The sequence below is a fragment of the Prionailurus bengalensis genome, chromosome C2 (assembly GCF_016509475.1).
Source record: "Prionailurus bengalensis isolate Pbe53 chromosome C2, Fcat_Pben_1.1_paternal_pri, whole genome shotgun sequence".
Classification (NCBI taxonomy): domain Eukaryota; kingdom Metazoa; phylum Chordata; class Mammalia; order Carnivora; family Felidae; genus Prionailurus; species Prionailurus bengalensis.
Genome location: NC_057350.1, coordinates 128,706,245 through 128,724,301, shown reverse-complemented (window position 1 = coordinate 128,724,301; position 18,057 = coordinate 128,706,245). Strand labels below are relative to the sequence as shown.

Below are 18,057 nucleotides of genomic sequence, written 5' to 3'. Positions count from 1 at the left end.
GATCCTTGGGACATGTTGTCTTTCTAAATAACTCCTTTTGAATTCCACAGTTACCCTCAGAAATCTGTCCCAGCACTTTGCACTGTGCTCTGTCTCAGGCTTCTTCTGTAAATCTCAACTCACCTAAATCCCCCTGTGCAATGTCAGCCCTTTTCTTCCTGTTCACTCAGCAGCAAGCATAGAAAATAGACCTTGTACACACACACACACACACACACACACACACACACACACACACTCAGTGTGACTTCAATGGGCAGTCCTGGGAGCGAAAATGGGCTAAAGGCAAAATTTCTCATGGACCAAACTCCTCCCTTCTCTAAAATCGAGTCAGGAAAGTGAGGCCAGGACCTTCACCCAGCAGCTGCACCTCAGAGCAATTTGTGTTCTAGCATGGCCAGTGCTGGCTGGCACTGTACAAAGGCCAGTCTGTAGATATGGCTTTGTTCTCTGGGGACTTTCAACCCAAGACCAAGAAACTGCCAAGAGTTTGTAGAGGACCAGACTCCTGGTGGCTGGCTGCTATTCCCAGGCAGTCATTGCTGGGAGGGAGGAGAGGGCTCAGAGTGAGCTCAGAGACACTGAGACTCAACCACAGTGGTCCCGGGCAGCCTCCAATCAGCAGCATAAATGAGGGTGGGGGACTGGAGAGTGGCCTTTTCTAAGTCTACAGGCAAAGTTTCTCCAACACTCAGAATCCCATACACTCCCCTTCCTTTCCCTGTCCAGGCCACTGTGGGCCTCCATTTTAACCAGTTGTAACTGGTTTCAGAGAGGAAACCTTACTGTGTTCTCTTTCTTTCCCAGTGTCCTGACTCTGTGCCTCACTGCAAAATCTACAGATGTGTTTACCCATTTTAACCTGTGCATTTGCCCTTCCGGGCAGGGCCTTTGCTTCCCCAGCTGAAAAACAAAGACTTTGATTTATCTCTGATTCTCAAGTGAAGGTGCCCCCTCCACAGTGCATCAGAATTACCGGAAAGGCTTTCTCTATCCCCCTGCTTCCCTGCCCTGCCTCAGGATTCTGACATTGCCCCCACCAGCCCCCTGCTCTGGACTAACTCTCTGCCATATTAAAAGCCACTGTGGAGGTACCTAGGTGGCTCATTCAGTTAAGTGTCCGACTTCAGCTCAGGTCATGATCTTGCAGTTCACAAGTTCAAGCCCTGTGTCGGTCTTTGTGTTGACAGCTCAGAACCTGGAGCCTGCTTCAGATTCTGTGTCTCCTTCTCTCTCTGCCCCTCTCCCGCTCATTCCCCCCCTCCCTCCCTCCCTCCCTCTCTCTCTCTCTCTCCTCAAAAATAAATAAAACATTTTTAAAATGTTTTTAAAAAGGGCCACTGTGAAGCCCATTTCAGACTTAGCATCCTATAACCTCTTTTGAGGAAACTTTTGGAGATGGCCATATCAGCCTGAATGCAGAGGGTGCAAAACTGGGTTCAAAAGGAGGAATGCCATTTTGGAGACTAGAGATGCCCTAGGGTGAGAATGGGGTGCCCTAAGACAGACATCTCCTCTTTAAAGCCAGGCAAGCTAAGCCTCGTCACTCTTCAGTCAGGGTACAGAGGGTCCCCAAGCATCGAGTGCAGGTGCAGCTTGGTGCCCTCCAGGCCACTTCCACTTGAGTTCTGGCCATCCTGCTCTGGAGGGGTGGGCTCTGCCAGCCACAGCATGCAAGTACACTTCCACGATACTCAGATACTTCTGGGGAACTCTTCACCTCTAAGGCCAACAGAAGGAGGCTTCCCTAGTTCCCAGCTCCACAGAGAAACCACTATGCAGTCTGCAGTAATAGTGGCCCTGCTGCAGCCAGCGGGGACAGCTAAGCACACGGTGCTAACAAGCAGCACAGTTGCTGTCCCTGGGACGCAGGGTAGACCATAGTTCACTCCCTTGGCTGCTTTAGAAGTCTGTCTTCTTTTTAATTCAGCTCACCTTTTATAAGTCCTTTTCCCTATTCGTACCATTCTTTTTATCTAGTCCCTGAATCCTGGCTCTTCTTTGCAGTCTGGTTCCCTAAACCCATAGTCTCATGCATTGAACTGCATTAGTGCTTTTCCTTCCCTGCACATCCATCACTCTGACCTAAGCTACTACTGTTGGAGATCACAGCTGAAGGACTGTAGAGCTGGGGGAAGGCTCAGCACTCTTAGAACAGAAGAGAACACTCCAGCTCTGATGGAGGCTGTGCCTGGCTCTAGACAGTGAAGGGGGAGGAGTATTTAGTTATGGAAAGCCTACTCTGTACCATGAATTGGGAACTTCATTCTGGTAGCTCATTTCAACTCATCTAACCTTGACAATCGCTTAGGAAGCAGGCATTAATCTAGGAAGATTAAGCGACTTCCTCAGGTCACACGGCTCCTACGTGGCAGTAAGTCTGGCTACAGAGCCCATGCTCTTACCATATTGCAGAGGCTCAGGGTACCTGGTGGTCAGGAGCAGGGGGGAATGGGGTGAGAACTAATCCCAGGTGTCCTGGTTGGTGGACCCCCTTCTGGGTCCCACTGCAGGAGACAGAAAGATCAGTTATGTCTGAGCAGAATGTATGCACATAACTATACCTGAACCATCCACATGCATGCACGGTACTGTGGGATATGGCCAGCAACTGCAGCTCTGAGGACTTCCTGCCCAAGAAGTGACAGAAAACTCGCAGCAGCTCCCCAGCTGTATTCATCAGTGCCCAAGAGAGCCCCACCTCTCTTCCCCATGGGCAGGGAATAGGGTGCCATAGAGAGGCCGGTGGTCTGTGCCCTCCCAGACCCTCCTTTCAAGCTGATGAAAGGCTGAAGGAGAAATAACCAAAATCTTCACAGATGGATACCCTCTATAGGTCATCTAGACGTGACAGAGCTGTTCAATTTGAGAATACAGTCTAGAACACTGTCTAGGACACTGGTTTATGCCCTCCTCTGAGCTTGGAGCACAGCAAATAAGCATGTAAAGGGGAGGTTGGATTTGGGAAAGTCTAGTTGGGAAGAGAATCTGCTGGATGTGGTGCTGGATGCTTGGATAAAGAGCCTGGAAGGTTCATGTTCAAGGATGGGTGGGTGGGACTGTGGGTTTCCCGTGTCCAAGAAGAGGCAGACAGATGGTGTGTTCTCATGATTACTGTGAGCCAGATCTCAGAAGGTGCTTGCTGGCTGACTAAAAATTGCCTGGACAGGATGATCCAGGTAGGCCAGGGTAGGCTTGGGAATTAGAAAAGTTCTAGTCAATTCTATATTTGGGAAGTGCTACTGGGTATTGATGAGGCTTATGTAACCACATGCCTGATAGTGGCTGATGCCTCACAGATTTCTGAGTTGGGTGAGGTGTGTAGGGGTGGGGAGAGAGGAAGAAAAGAGCTCGGTAAGGGGGCAAGGGCTTTCAGAAAGCAACCCTAACACAACCACCTCCGTTGTACAGGTAACTGTGGATATAATCACAGATCTATTCTTAAGCCTTAAAAGTGAAAACAAATAGGTTACATGCCCAAAGACTGGCAGAAGCTCAAATTTCCACCTAGGGCAAGAGGACAGAGCACTGAGATTACAGAACAGGAGTGTGAGCTTGATCCCTGCCAAATGCTTGTAGAGACCAAAGCAAATGGGTTCTGGGCATTTACAACTGAATTCAGTGATCACTAGGAACCACAGAGGATGATTAAGAAAGAAGCATGAGGACCTCATATCATTTCCTAGGCTTATACATTTAGTAATTTCAACAGGAATTGCAGATGTAGTGAGTTTTTATTTTGGCACAAATATTTGATGCTCTCCTAGAGGAAAGCATTGTAAAGTGAGTACAGACTTTGTCTTCGTACCCAAAGAAAATGGGTTAGTAACTCCTGTCAGCCAGGAAGGAAGGCACCAGCTTTATTTTAGCCCTTGTCCAATTCAATCTCTTGTTCGTTTTGTTGTTTTTTTTTTAAATTCATGAGTCAGGTGCAAGCCTAGGGATGCTTATCAAGTTTGTAGGTAACAGTTGGAGAGCATAACTAACACCATATAAAACAATCAAAATTCAGAACTATCCAACAGCTTTGAATGCTAATTTGAAATCTGCAAGATGAAATGTTAGAGGGATAAATCTAGAATCTATTGTTTGGGTTTAAACAAAAATAAGGCAACACAAAAAGGTGGAGACCTGACTTGCTATTTGTTTGTGTGAAAAATGTCTAGGTGTTTAGTTTACCACATACTTAATATGAGTGATATATAGTGGAGTAAAAAGCCAAGCACTGTTATGGATGCAAAACAATAGTAAAATGCAATGTCCAGCTTGAGTGCTTACTGTGTTACAAGACACTTTACCTGTACTAACTCATTTAATCCTTATAACTGTCCCATGAGGTCGATTTTACATGTGAATAAATAGCCTCAGAGAGGACAGGTAACCTGCCCAGAATCCTGGAATTAGTGATTTGCAAAACAAGCCTTTAAACTCAGGTCTGCCCGACTCTCTGGTCCCTGGATCAGAAGAGGTGACACACAGACACGCGGTCCTCTGTGCTGGGAAGAACACATCTACAGTGATGTTCTTGGTTCTGAGGACCCCATTTCAAGAAGAACATTGTTGGCAAAGCGGCCTGCCTGTTTAAAGTGCCAAGTCCTGATCTCTTACCTCAGGGACTTGGAAATACCCATTCAGTGCTGGAGAAACATGGGCAGGGATCAAGCATGATGCCTTTATGGCAAAGGAAAGGAGATGGTGTTGTTGTGCTTCATGAGGTTAAATGGAAGGCAGATGTGGATTCCGTGTAGAACACCCTCGCCCAGACCGGAGCTGTCCAACACAGAGCCAGGCTGCTTTGTGGGGAGGTTAGCTCTCTGTTCTTGGAAGCATTCAAGCACAGGCTAGGTAGCTATCAGTAAAAGATGTTGTAGAGCAGACTGCTGCTCTAGGTGGGAGCCTGGACTAGATTAGACCAGAAACATACCTTGCTCCAAGATTCCACACCTGACTTTCCTGACTCTGGGTAATAGAGGTGTTTCCGAACTATAGAGGACCAGTATCCAACCCGCTGGAAATCACTTTGGATACCAGGGTGAAGGTCAAGTGGACCCGCTGGAGGAGGAGACAGGCTGGGTACTTCGGCTGCCTCTTCTGGAGGTAACACGAACACTAGCATCTGGTCATGAGTAAATGAGGGCCTATGAAGAGAGGAGGAAAAGCCCCCCAGGGCAAAGGTGGCTGAGTTGTCAATGGGTGCTTATTAAATGTCAAGTAAATCTAACAAGCACCTCTGAGGCTGTCGACTTTGGGTTTCCAGCACGACTTCAATGGCCCAGAACCAGTGGGCCTTGCCTGAAAAGACCTGCCTATGCTGGTCATTGATGTCAAGAAGCAGGGAGGTGTGAAACTCTTTTTCCTAAAGTACCTTCCTCAAGGGCAAGTCACCTGTGGTCTACTTTTCTTCTCCTAGAGATATATTAGGCAATTACTGTGGTTTTAAGAACAAACCTTAAAATGTGGTGAAACTTCCAAATAGAAGGCAGGAGGAAGATTCTCTTCAGATCCACTCCTTTTCCGCTGAGGCTCATTTCCTCCCTAAGGGCTCTCCTCTTGGATTCTTCCTCAAACCCAGGACCTCTGCTCCTTCCTGGAAAAAAACAACTATCTATTGCCCTGGTCTTGGCCCTCAGAAGCAGGTGGAGCAGACTGTTTCTACTTTCCGTCAAGCTTTCCTGGTAGGTTTACTCCAAGAAACTGCCCATCACTCAATAGCTTCAACCACCACCCATGTGTCTCCTATATCCACAACTCCAGATTTAGACTTCCAGTTCTGTTTCCATTCTGAGTTATGACTTCTAGGCACTTGCATATTTCATCTGTGCATTCAGAGTGTAAGAGCACATGCTCGAACTTCCCTGACACTGGGGTTTCTTTCCCAAAGTCCATTACCTGGTTTGTAGCGCCACTTTATGCCAGAAGTCTTGGCATTGACTTGGATTCTTCTTGTACCTCTTTAATTCTCCATCTTTAATTGCTCACTGAGTGCTATCAATCCTTCCTTTGAGATTCCTCTTGCCTCTTCTGTTGTTCTCATTGCAACACTCTGGTTGAAAACTCTGTATCTTGGCACCTTAACTATTGCAATGACCTTAGAGCTGTTTCTCAGCCTCCGGCCCCATCCCCATGACATACATGTGAATGCTGAAGCCTACCAGCCAAAGGAATTTCTTGGTGCCTTGCTCTCAGTGCATCCCTTCCTAGCTGACGAACAGTTGTCAGCTCTGTGTGTCTGATGGCATCAATCTTAATGCCTTTGTTTGGAAGTCAAGGCCCTCCCATGCTAGTACATCAGTGTTCTCCCACCTTAGTCCTCCCTTCCCACCACACGTAAGCTGGTCACACTCTCCTCACTTCTCTCTGAGCTTTGCCTTTGAAACTCCAGGCTTCTCCTTCTCCAGTGCATGAGCATGTGACCTGTTCTAGGATTCTGACCTTGAGCACTGACGTCCATAGCCCTCTGCCTTCTCTGGTTTCTGCAACATTTATAGCTCATTTCCAGGTGTGGTCTCCTGATTTTCGACTCTCCAGCACTGTTTTCCCAGTTATTTCATGTCTGCATCATCTGAAGAACCTCATGAGCTTTGCTTTTTCTATAGCTCCCATAGTCGCTAGAATGGTGCTGTCTGGGTGTTCTGTTAAGGTTGAGAAAAATGAGGGGTGATCAATGTACTGAGGGAGAGGATTGGATGAAGTCCCTCCCAGGGACTGTATTTTATGTGCAGATCCCTAAACTGCTTCCCTCTTGTGCTTAGGTATCTGGACCAAATTTAGGTGAGTCACCAAGATGAGAAAGTCTGCCTTGGATCCAGAACGGGGAACAAGGAAGCACACTTCCCTCCTTCCCATGGCTCCGTCAAACCTGCTGGGACACAGGATATCAGTGACTGAGAACAACCTAACTCACTACCTCTCCAGAGCCATACTGTGGGATTCTAGGAATCCTCAGCCAGCTGGAGGGTATTGGGCCCTTCCTAGAACCCCTGAAGCCTCCTGGGCTGTCTTGCTCTCCCACCCCCCAGATGTTCACGGCACTGATTTTGTACTTTCTAGATCCATGAGAGGGCTGAAGAGGAGCTCTCAGTCTTCTTCAGCTGTTAATCCTCAAATGTCACACACTATTTAGAACTAGCCCTTTCCCAGCCTGTTTCTGCTCGACCCTGAGACCCTGGCACTTGCAAGCAGATCTAACTCTTTAGATACACCCCATACATCTGTCAGCATCCCCAGACTTTGTCCCAGCCTGATCTACTGATGTAGGGTATCTAATAATCGCCAGGAGTTTTCTTCTTCGAGGACCGCTCTGTACCATGTAAGAAGGCTCTGCATAGTGGCTAAGTCATTTTTTCTCAGACTTAAGTGCCTAAAGCATTGGTTTGTGGGTAAGATTTGGCTAATCTTCTGGGACTATGGTCTTTTAAAGCTTGAGGCAGTCCAGGCTGCAACCCACACCTATAGCATAATTGGGCTTTGAGGTCCAAGAACAAACATATCTGCAAATTGGTTCTTTAATAGAAACTAGTGAATTAGAAGAACATAAAATTGAAGATTTTTTTTCTTTCTCAAGACACTAGGAATCAGAAGTTTAGATCTGTACATACTACTTTCGTGTCAAAGGTATGTAACCTATGTTAAAAATGAGAAAATAATTGGTAACTATAAAATATTATAATTATATAATATTTGCAGTAATAATGTGAAACACTGTACAGGGCATTATAAAATACCTTACATTATGAGCTATATTGCATCTGATATTATTATTACTACCACTGATAATATTTCCCCAACACTCATAATCTGAGAACAATTTCTGAGCCCCGTCTCCAAATGTTTGGCTGTGCCTGACTCCGCAGCTGACTTGAATTCCTTGTTCACTGTCTGGTGATTCATTGCACTAAATACCATTTTCCTGATAATTAAAAACTGCTCACTGGCAAGTGGGAGCAGGAACAGGCTGATGCAGGATTTATGCAGAAACACAAAATGAGCCACAAGACAAATGACCTGTTCTGCCTAGCTAAAGGGATTTTTTTTTTTCTCATCATCTTCGGGGACTTGAGAAAGCCTAGCGGTAATGCCAGAGAGAGGTCTGCAGAGATGTGTTATTCCAGGATGAGGCACGGAAGCCATTATGTGCATATGCTCAGTAGAATCACTTTCCTGGTTTCCTACACTGGATCCCTACCCCTGCCAGAGGAGTTAGGCCAGGACCCTCTGCTAGGTCAGCCCTCTCAGACCCTCATCAGAGGAGAAGCACCCGAGTCTAAGCCATTTGATGATAGGCTTTTGTTTTCAGTTTCCCTTCCTCAATGTAACAATGGTATCTTCAGGTTCAGGGAAAACAAGTACTAATTCCTATATGCAGAACTTTACAGTGACGTCGCATCACCTCTCCTAGGCCTCTCCGTGCAGCCTCCTCAGCTTTCTGTCAGGAGCTTCAGTGACTGTCAGAACCTCTGGCCCCACAATAGCTGTGTCCTCACGAGCACATGTCCTCTGACCCCCACCTACACGTTTCTTAATTCTACAAGGTAGCAACCTCTCCTTGTGAGTAAATTGCACCAATCATTGAAGTATGAACTTTCTCCCACCTTGGTGCACCTAGTTGCCTATTCCTGGCCTGAAAGAATGCTGGCACCATCAGGACGTGAACCGTTCCCTTCTGGGAGTAGGTCCTTCCCAGAACTGATTGGGGCTAATATCTGCAAAGCTCATTAACTCCGGATCCTTTCTCATTCATCCTTATAGATGTCTGTACTTGCAAACCGTTCATTACTGCAGATTCTAGATTGTTTAATTAGTCTTTGTGGAAGAGTTCCTGTAGGAAAGCTTAACATACATCGTTTAAAAGCCCTTGATCTAAAATAACAAGGTAGTTATTCTTAAAGTAACTAATACAACTCTAAGTGCCTTACATCCTCCACTGCCCACCCCCCATTCCTCTTCCTACCTCCCCAAACACTTCCTAGAACCATTTATTGATAATAATCCTGAGTAAGTCAGTCTGAGCCCTTCCTATAAACATCAGGCACTGTGCTAAGGTATTTCATTTGCAGTGTGTTCTTTAATATCACAGTCACCATGGGAGGGATGTGCTATTTCCTCCACTTGCAAAGGAGAACATTATTCTAAGGGGTATGTGGATTTGCTGCTTTATGCCAGACTAGTAAGAGGTTTTAGGATTCTGCCCTCACCTATAGGCCCCAGCATCTGGGCTCCTGACCTCCTCTCCTCTCAGCATAGCACAGGATTTGGGAAAAGTTGCAGGTTGTTGACACTGACCTCCTGTCTGCTTTGCATTCTGAGTGGGTCTGTTGTTGTCTCACCTCCTGCCCTCACCCCTTCAGTTCACACTGGCCAACTTCCACGTGCAGCATCTGTGTGCCTTCGCCTAAAAGCTCTCTGGCCATGGAGCCTCCCTGCCCACCTGCGCAGCAGGCCAATCAGCTCCCACTGAAGGCTGATGGGAAATGTGTGGTAATACCATGGCTCCTTCCATCCAGGTGGGCCAACTCTGAAGCATGTGATCACCCACACCAACTCCTAGAGCTTTCCAGGGGGGCTTAAGTCTGCTTCAGTTACCCACGGTGGAAAGTGGCTTGAGAAGACACTTTTTATAAGCTGCCTTCCTTGCCTGCTCTTGCCCCATTCATCTACAAGTGCTGCTTGGGATCATCTTTCAGATAAGCCACACGGCTTTCAGAGCCTTTTCTCAAGGGTTGCTTCTGGAGGAACCCAAAGTGCGACTATCTGGAGATGCTGATCTGGCTTTGTTAGACCCTTTCAGTCTGGTTTCAATCATTCTTGGTCCTCACCTGTTCATCAGAGCAAATGAGAGATGAGCCCCCACTCTATTTTCCTTTAACTCCACTGTTAGCAAAATAGAACACCAGCCTCGCTCTCACTTGCTCTCCCCCCGCCACACACACACACATTCCCTAGGGATTACAACATTCCATATAAAGGTGAGGATCTCTCTGTTTGCTTTGTCCAAATTTCAGTGGGTAGATTCCAAAGTCCATGTTGTCATGTTTCCAAGGAACATTCTAGGATGGCGTTGACCATCCTAAAGCAAGCCATCTAGCATGCTAGGAGTGATTTTATTTAATGACGCCTATAACCCATTTTTCCAAAAGAGCAGTTCTTCTGGGCATGGAACCTGGCTGTCTCTGACTTAAAAAACAAATCCCCCTTCACTTCTCTGCTGCATCTTCCTTCTCCCTCTAGGCTGTACTGTAGCACTTCGAGTCCTTGCCTGAATTGTGACCAAAGCAGCATGAACTTGGGGGAGCTGTAGACTCATCAGAAAGATAAGTGAAAGATGTCAAAACTAGCCTCTTCATTTAGGGCTGAGAGTCAGCAGAGATGAGCCGCAGTGAGGCTTGCGGTGCTCACGGTATCTGGGGAACTGCCTCAGCCTTGGGTCCCAGCCACTGGAGCTTGGCATTTCTGCTTTTTGAGGCCTGCCTGCCCTGCTGACTTGACCCTTCCACCGGCAACGTTGGCCGGCAGGGAGAGCACCCACTCTTCACAAGGATGCCATGCCAGACCATGTTGTTTAGCTTTCAAAGCCTTCTACTGCCCAGCACACTAGCACCAAGAAAGCAGTTTCTATACTTGGCCTCATGACACATCAGGCATACCGAAAATTACGTTGTGCGTGAATCCATTTGTTTCTTGGGTTCTGTTGCCTTTTTTGTCCCCTTTCCTCCACTTTTTGAATGTATTTTTTCTGTAGTGACAGTTCTCTGTTTTGTCCCCATGCACGCGTATTTGTCTTGCCAGTGTAAACATCAGTGACAAAGTCTATATTCCTTTTTGTATTTCTCATTCTCCATTTTACTCGTTTTTCGTACTCTAGTGTGTCTGAGGCATGGGCGTTCATGACCATTTTTCTTTCATTCCACCTCACTTTTTTCTATGTAGACTTTGCTCTTTTCTCTATCAGTATTTTCTAAGCTTTTCTTTTCACATTTTCTCTTCTGGTATACTGTCTGGACACTTCTATCTTGAAGTGTTTCTAGTAGCAATTTCTCCTTTTTCTTCTTCTTCTTCTTCTTTTTTTAATCCATCCTCATCCCTCTTCCAGCTGTGGCTACAGCCGTCAGTTATAACCTTAACGGTGGCCTCCACTCAGAAGAGTTGTCAAGTTGATAAATATTGATATCTACCCTACCATTTTACCACCACTCTTCTGCTAATGCATTTGGTTGGCATCAATCAGTTTCTTTGCCTTCTGTGAACGCTCAGTGTGGGAGCTGGTCCCGATCTGTCACTTATAAGTAATCTGCTCCACATTTCATCAAGAGCTCAAAAAGAGAAGAAAATATGGAGGAGAAGTAGAGGACGGAGACCCAAGCTAGTGTGGCCCAGAGGGAAGGGAGATGGGAAGGCCCAGCAAGGCAAAGAGAGGCAGTCTGGTATGTAGGGGGGACGCCCCCCCGCCCCAGCCGTACTCTTACTGCTGGGGATAGCAGCCAGGACTTACTGACCACCATGTCCTCTTTGGGATGTTAACCCTGCTTATCTCCTCTAATAAGGCTCCCCAGGGATGAAGATCTACATTGACCCCTTCACTTACGAGGACCCCAATGAAGCTGTCCGGGAGTTTGCCAAGGAGATTGATGTATCTTTTGTGAAAATCGAAGAGGTCATCGGAGCAGGTATGGCTCTCCCCTCCCCTCTTTTCTGTTCTCTTGGTGTCCAAACATCTGCTTCCCACCTTTCTAGGTGTTCTCTTTCAGCATAAAAAAATCATCCCATTGGGAGAAGAGTTTCTAACATCTCTCTCCCCAGAAGATGAGTCTGAACCATCTACATTGTGTGTCTAGGGATCTTTGGGGAACCTTGAAGATGGTGGCCCAGCTTGGTTGGTGTTGCAGAGAATTCAGCTGTAGTTTTGAAAGATTCAGACAGACATAGCTACAGAAATAGACCACCAAATACACCAAAAGAGAGAGAGCTAGGGTACACAGTTGAGAAGACTTTGAAAGAAACAAAATGTGTTTAGAAGCTGGACAGAGTGCCTCACTGACAATATCTCCATGGCTCTGGATCAAGATTTCCCCCCAAACTTTCAGTTCTCCTTTTCCTGCATACATGCATTTTCGAAGCAGACCATGATGAATTGAAGAGGGCCCACTATTTCCAGAAGAAAACCCACCCATAACTATTTCCTACAAAAGATATATAATATGAATAGTAACCCAAGACAAGTTCTCCTTCGAAGAAACATGCGTGCTCTCATCCATCTCACTGCATTGGACTAGAAATCCAACCCAGCAGAGAACTAACTGCCTGAGCTGCTGTCAGGAGATCCTACCTAAAGACTGATCTAGAATTTTCATCTTTCCTTAATGGATCAGTAGTTGAGTCAATTTGACAATGGACTCAGCCTTATTAATGTGAATGAGTAAAATATCATCACTTTATAAGTAATTTCTTTTACTGGCTCCTCTGCTGCCTGTTTTGAATTGTCTTAAAATATGTGTTTGCTTTGTGTCCTCTTTCCTACTTTTATTTTCTTCTACAGCATTCTTTATCTTTTCTTTGTCTTTAATTCTTGTTAGCCGTTGTTCGAGCTCTCTTCACTCATACACTGTAGTCTTCTTTTTAGTTCCTGTGTTTAGGAGTGCTTCACTCATATCAGTATTTGGAGAGTCATGGAGTTGCCTCTACCTGTAACATTTAACTCGATAAAATGTGCTTAGTCTAAGTCTTACAGGCAGCCACTTTGGATATTATCTTTAGGGGGAAAGTCACTATCCTTCCGTTCACTGCCTCTCTTAATGCACCGAGGGGTCAAAAAGCCATCTGTGAAATTGGAAGTCACATTTGAAAGCTTGCCCCATTAGGCTACCATTTTCATGCTCTGGATTCCCTCTTAAAGAGCTCTACCTTCACGGCATCTCTGTGGTGGCTGCTGGGACTGTCCCTGTCAGGACACACCTTTCTTCTCTCACCAACCCCTCAGGAGTTCCAGCCGGCTGGCCATAATCTGATCCACATGAGTCTATACATATTTCCCATTGACTTTCATTAAATATGTTACTGAACCACGACTTTCACTTCTGTGCAGATAATTTTCTCTTCCTCCTTAGAAGCTGACATATTTAAGGATCATGCCTTGGAAGGCTGGATACCAGATAAATTGGATTACTCCCAGAGGCTCAGATTTCTCCAGTGAACTTGAAAGAGTGTTGGGGAGGCATGCTTACAGTCCCACACCCTGTTTGCCCACATTATTAATTGTTGTTATGTCGTGTGGTAATGGTGCTAGTGATTTTAATGTTGTGACTTATGTCATGTGCTTAGAGCAATGTGTTCTGGACTGTGTTTCACCCCAGAGAGCACACATCAGCCCCCTCCCACCTTTGTCAGAGGAAGAGTAAAGAGCCTTCTCACTTTATGACCCTGCCAGGGAGTGACAATTTGGGGTGAGCTCACCAACTGCTGGATGCCTATAAAGGGACAATCGATGGCCCTGCTCCATCCTTCACTTGCCATTTTTGTAGAGCCTGTGCTGCTGCTACCGTGTTTGTGCATCCTCCTCCGAGAAGGTCAGCCCTCTTTGTGGCTCGCGTGGTAGTGGGGAGGGATCAGTACACTTAGCGGTTTATAAGATGCCCAGCGGCACAGGGTAGAGACCTGTGCCCAGTCCGCTGCTGCCTACTCTCTACCAGACACTCATCTCCTCCCGATCCATAAATTCCAGAGCTAATCCCTGTGGATATTAATCCACTATGTGTAACTTGATGCAGTTTTAACAGAAGAGACTCCTAGCTGGAATCAGTCCTCACTCCCCAGTTCTTTTTCTCCTCTCTCTCCACTCTTGCTTCCCCCAAACCCTGCCTCACGGAGACTCACTTCACTTTGTGCTAAAAGAGCTGGTATGAAGGTCAAGTTAAAAAGAAAAGAATTTTGTAAGGTAATATTTATACAGTGTTATTGGCAATATTGCTCTTAGCCTCCTGGCTGATTGGGAGCACAGGGCAAAAACTGGGTTGCAAAATGGTAACAAAACATGAAAAGAAGACTCAGAAGTCATTTGTCCTTTTGCTGGTGTACTCCTTCCTTCCCTCCCTCAACAAGCTTTTACTGAATACTTCTTGCATACTGCATGTGGGATTCCGGAGATGGACAGACAGCAACCCCGCCCCCCTTCAGTGGTCTGACAGTCTTGGTGGGAGATAGGCCAGTAACGTGTTCACTGTATCACGCCATCCACAACACAGGCATGTGCAAAGTGTTGGGCCACCAAGGAGTCATGGTCAGCTCCTTGTTCTGGGAGTGGGTGTGGGCATCAGGAAGGCTTCGCAAAGGAGTTAACCTTTGGCCTGAGCTTTCAAGGATGAAAACTAGTAGAAAAAGCAAATTTTTGTGACACTCATTAGAGAATGAGATGGTGACAGAAGAGGAAAATTGCATGATTTAAGAGAAATGAATATGACCTTCTAGCAGCAGGATGTTGGAGCTAGCTGGCACCAGCTCACAAGAGCCAATTGTGTACATCTCTTTCCAGCCCCATGTTCAATGACACATGTTGGTAGGTTGACATCTGCCACGGTTTGGAATTTTTACACAGTAGGAATTGGCAGATGCTACAAATGGGAGGTCTTTGTTTCTTTGCTTTCTGGAGAACTAGTAGTTGAACTCTTACTGGCACACCCCAGCCTTCCAAAGTGTGCAAGGTTATTGCAAAGAGGATGCAGAGGAACCCACCTATGCCTGCTGAGTATAGAGCCAGAGGGGAAGGTCATGATTATTGCAGGAGGGATTAAGTTTAGAGTTCAAGAAGATCCTCATTCATTGAACGTTGATTCTGTGCCTGGGACCATTGTGGATGCTGGAAAATACACCGATGCCTCACAATCCTTGCCCTGTAGTGGTGATTGTCCAACATACAGTGCCACTCCATAAGAGGAGGGTAGGCAATTGACAGCTAAGATGAGCGGCCCAGAGAATACATAGTCTTGGAGATGGGAGGCTTAATGGCAGGAGAGAATCCAAGGAAGAGAAACCTTAGGGACCCTTAAAGATATGAAAGCTTTGCATGGGCTGATACTCTATGTGGTACTTCCTGAGAACACAAAAGAGAGAAGGCTAACAGGGAGGCTTTTCCTGAGGGTAAGCATTGAGCATTGAGTCTAGAGAATCAGCCTGAGACCCAGAGATCCAGAGGCTGCGGTATGGATTTTATCCTGTAGAAAATGGTGACGTCTTGTAGACATCTGAGCAGGCTGGGCAACAGGAATGAGATTCTGGGGAGACAAATCTGATAGATGCTGTGTTTGGACTGGCCTGGAATGGGTGACGGGGAGGGGTGGGTGAGGCCTCGGAGGCATGGAGACTTTTATGGGGCTTTGCTTGGAAATGTGGAGTGGGTTTGAGATGGCTACTGCTGGGATGGAGGTGGTAGAGAAAGCTCTGCTCGAGGAACTAAACGGATCTAAACCAGAATGTATCCAAACATGGTGAATGGAGCTGATGGGGGAGACACAACAGGGAGGTTGTGGCCAGAAATGAGGGGCATTGAGTTAAAGCCCTTGAAGGGAGAGGAAGGCTGCCAGGCCCTGGAGGGTGTGGGGTGGCAGTTGTGCATGTGAATGAAGGCCAGTAAAGTCTAGAAACTGTGAGGCTGAAGAATTGCAGCAGCTTCCCATGTTTCTTCTCAACTTTTGAGGATGTTGGATGAAGGGATAACAAGGGGCACCTGGGTGGCTCAGCCGGTTAAGCATCCAACTCTTGGTTCTGGCTCAGGTCATCATCTTATGGTTCATGAGCTCAAGCCCACATCAGGCTCCGTGCTGACAGTGCAGAGCCTGCTTGGAATTCTCCTCCTCTCTGCCCCTTCCCTGCTCACTCTGTCTCTCAAAATAAATAAACTTTAAAAAATTTTTTTAAAAAGAGTTACACAAGAGTAACTGTGAGCCAGGTGTGATGGCATCCAGGAAGACCGAGCAATAATGAATTTATTAACCATTATGCAATTATCTGCCTGTCTCTCATCATCAGGCTCAAAGTTCCAATGACGACAGGGCAATCTCAGGATTTTTTTATTCCTGCGCCTGGCCTGGTGTGGCACTCAGGTGCTCAATCAAATATTATTTGCATATGGTTCAATGAAAGTAGGTCCTTGTGGGGAGGAAAATTTGGAGAACTGGACAGAGCTTGGGAGAATGGAGAGAGCCTAGAAGGAAGTGAAGGGTCCTAAGTCACTTGGTGCTCTCGAAATGACCCAGTGGGATAATGGCTGGCCTTCCTCTTCCCCTGCAGGTAATAGACATTATTGGTCTGTTTAGAGAGGGCAGAAGGCCTTCTGGTTAGGAGAATATTAGCAATTAGGAGAACTGGAGAATATTAGCAATTTGTGACCATGAATCTGACTCATAGGAAACATCTCACGGGTCAACTCCAAGGCATTGGTTAGTTCTGACCAGTTTGATCCATAGATTCGCCCAAAACATAAAGCAAGGTTGCCATGAGTAATTAGGCCCCTCAGCATGAATGTCACTCTGGGTTGGGCAGTGTGTAACCCGTGTAACTGTATGCAACAGCCCTGATCATGATTTTCAAGTGCATGAAAATGTAGGTAGAGGTGTCACTAGAGGGTGGCTTCCAGAGGAAAATATGGCAATTGTATTTTATTAATAAATCTCCTCCTCTGACTCCAGCAGCTGCCAATTCAGCATTTCCACAGATGGCTTATTGTGAGAGAGCGACAGATTTGTGGGGAGAGGGCTGGGCGAGGAAGGCTGGGGAGGGGGATCTCTGATGTGCACAGATTGGGAATGGGGCCAGCAAGGCCCACCAGTTCTCTCTTTCAAGAAGAGGATGGGTTTCTTGGAGGTATTTTGGTAGAAAGGCCACCAGCCAGCCTGATTCCCCTGGGCTCATTTGAAGTGAGGGTGGGCAGCATGAGGGTGGCCTCATACTGGATAGGAGTCACAACAGGAAGGGTTTCCAGAAAAGCAAATCAAATAGATGTCTTGAGTAATTATAATTAAGACAGCTGGCATATATTGAACACGCACTGTGGACATACTTTATGAAAACATTGTCTCGCTTCCTCCCATAATGTGACTTAGGGTGTGTCAGTGAGTGTGCGTGTGTGTGGGCACGTGTGTGTGTTTAAACTGGTAAGGAAATCAATATTCAGAGGATAGCTCCCCAAAGGTTGCGCTGCCAGCTGAGTGAATGATAGAGCAAGAATTGAAACCCAGACACGGCTGATGGAGGTCTGGTGAATGAAACCCCCACATACCTACGCTTTGGTTACTGTTCTGGAAAAGGGCAGTTAAATATGCAGTGACATTACTTCTGATGGTAAACTCTGTCTGGGAGCTTAGAGTAGGCAAGCCTCCTTGCTGGTAATGATGATACTATCCTAGAACTCAGATTGCCCATAGGGTAGGCGCCCTCCTCTTCTAGAATGATTCGGTAATCTCCCTTAAGAAGGACAAGGACGAGGACCAAGATAGCTAGCATTTTCAATGATAGGTGCTTGCCTACCTAATGAAAACAGTAAGTCATCTGTAGGTAGGCAGGAGTCTAATGACTGCAAACAGCTACAAGAAAAGAGAACGTCTGCTTGCTCTCACCCTGTAGGTATTAAGTATTGTGGACACCACGGGCAACTTCCATCTCATCTGCTGGCTCCAGTAGCCTGGTAACGGGGATCTGGGGAGCTCTGCTGGAAAGGAGGAATGGGGCTGCCATCAATAAGGAATGTCTGTCCTGGGTGCAGGGTTAGGAGGTAGCAGAATGCCTGACACGCTTTTACTATCCCTGGTTTAGCCATAACCTACTTACCTTGCACAGGCTAGTGTGATAAAGCTGGCTGGAAATCATACTTTAAAACCTAGTTTGAATTTATTCTTTAAAAGTTCCTTTTCTGGTGGAAGCTTGAATTAGTAACTAGAAGCTCTGCTTTCCTTTTTTTCCCCCAAGGCAGTTTGTGACTTCAAAATACTGCTAAAAAAAAAGAGAGAGAGAGAGAGTGCAATTGTGTGTGTAGATTCGCACTGCACATAGCCAACAGCTACCGCCTCAAATACC

General features: G+C 46.3%; 1 protein-coding gene across 2 annotated transcripts in view; it reads left to right on the top strand.

The window, feature by feature from the left end:
• EPHB1 (EPH receptor B1) overlaps positions 1-18,057 on the top strand; it is a 430,256-nt gene that overhangs the window by 345,831 nt on the left and 66,368 nt on the right. For both annotated transcript variants that reach the window (XM_043595343.1, XM_043595344.1), the window contains exon 10: positions 11,541-11,663. In XM_043595343.1, the coding sequence (XP_043451278.1) occupies positions 11,541-11,663 (123 nt within the window). The remainder of the gene's footprint in view (positions 1-11,540; positions 11,664-18,057) is intronic.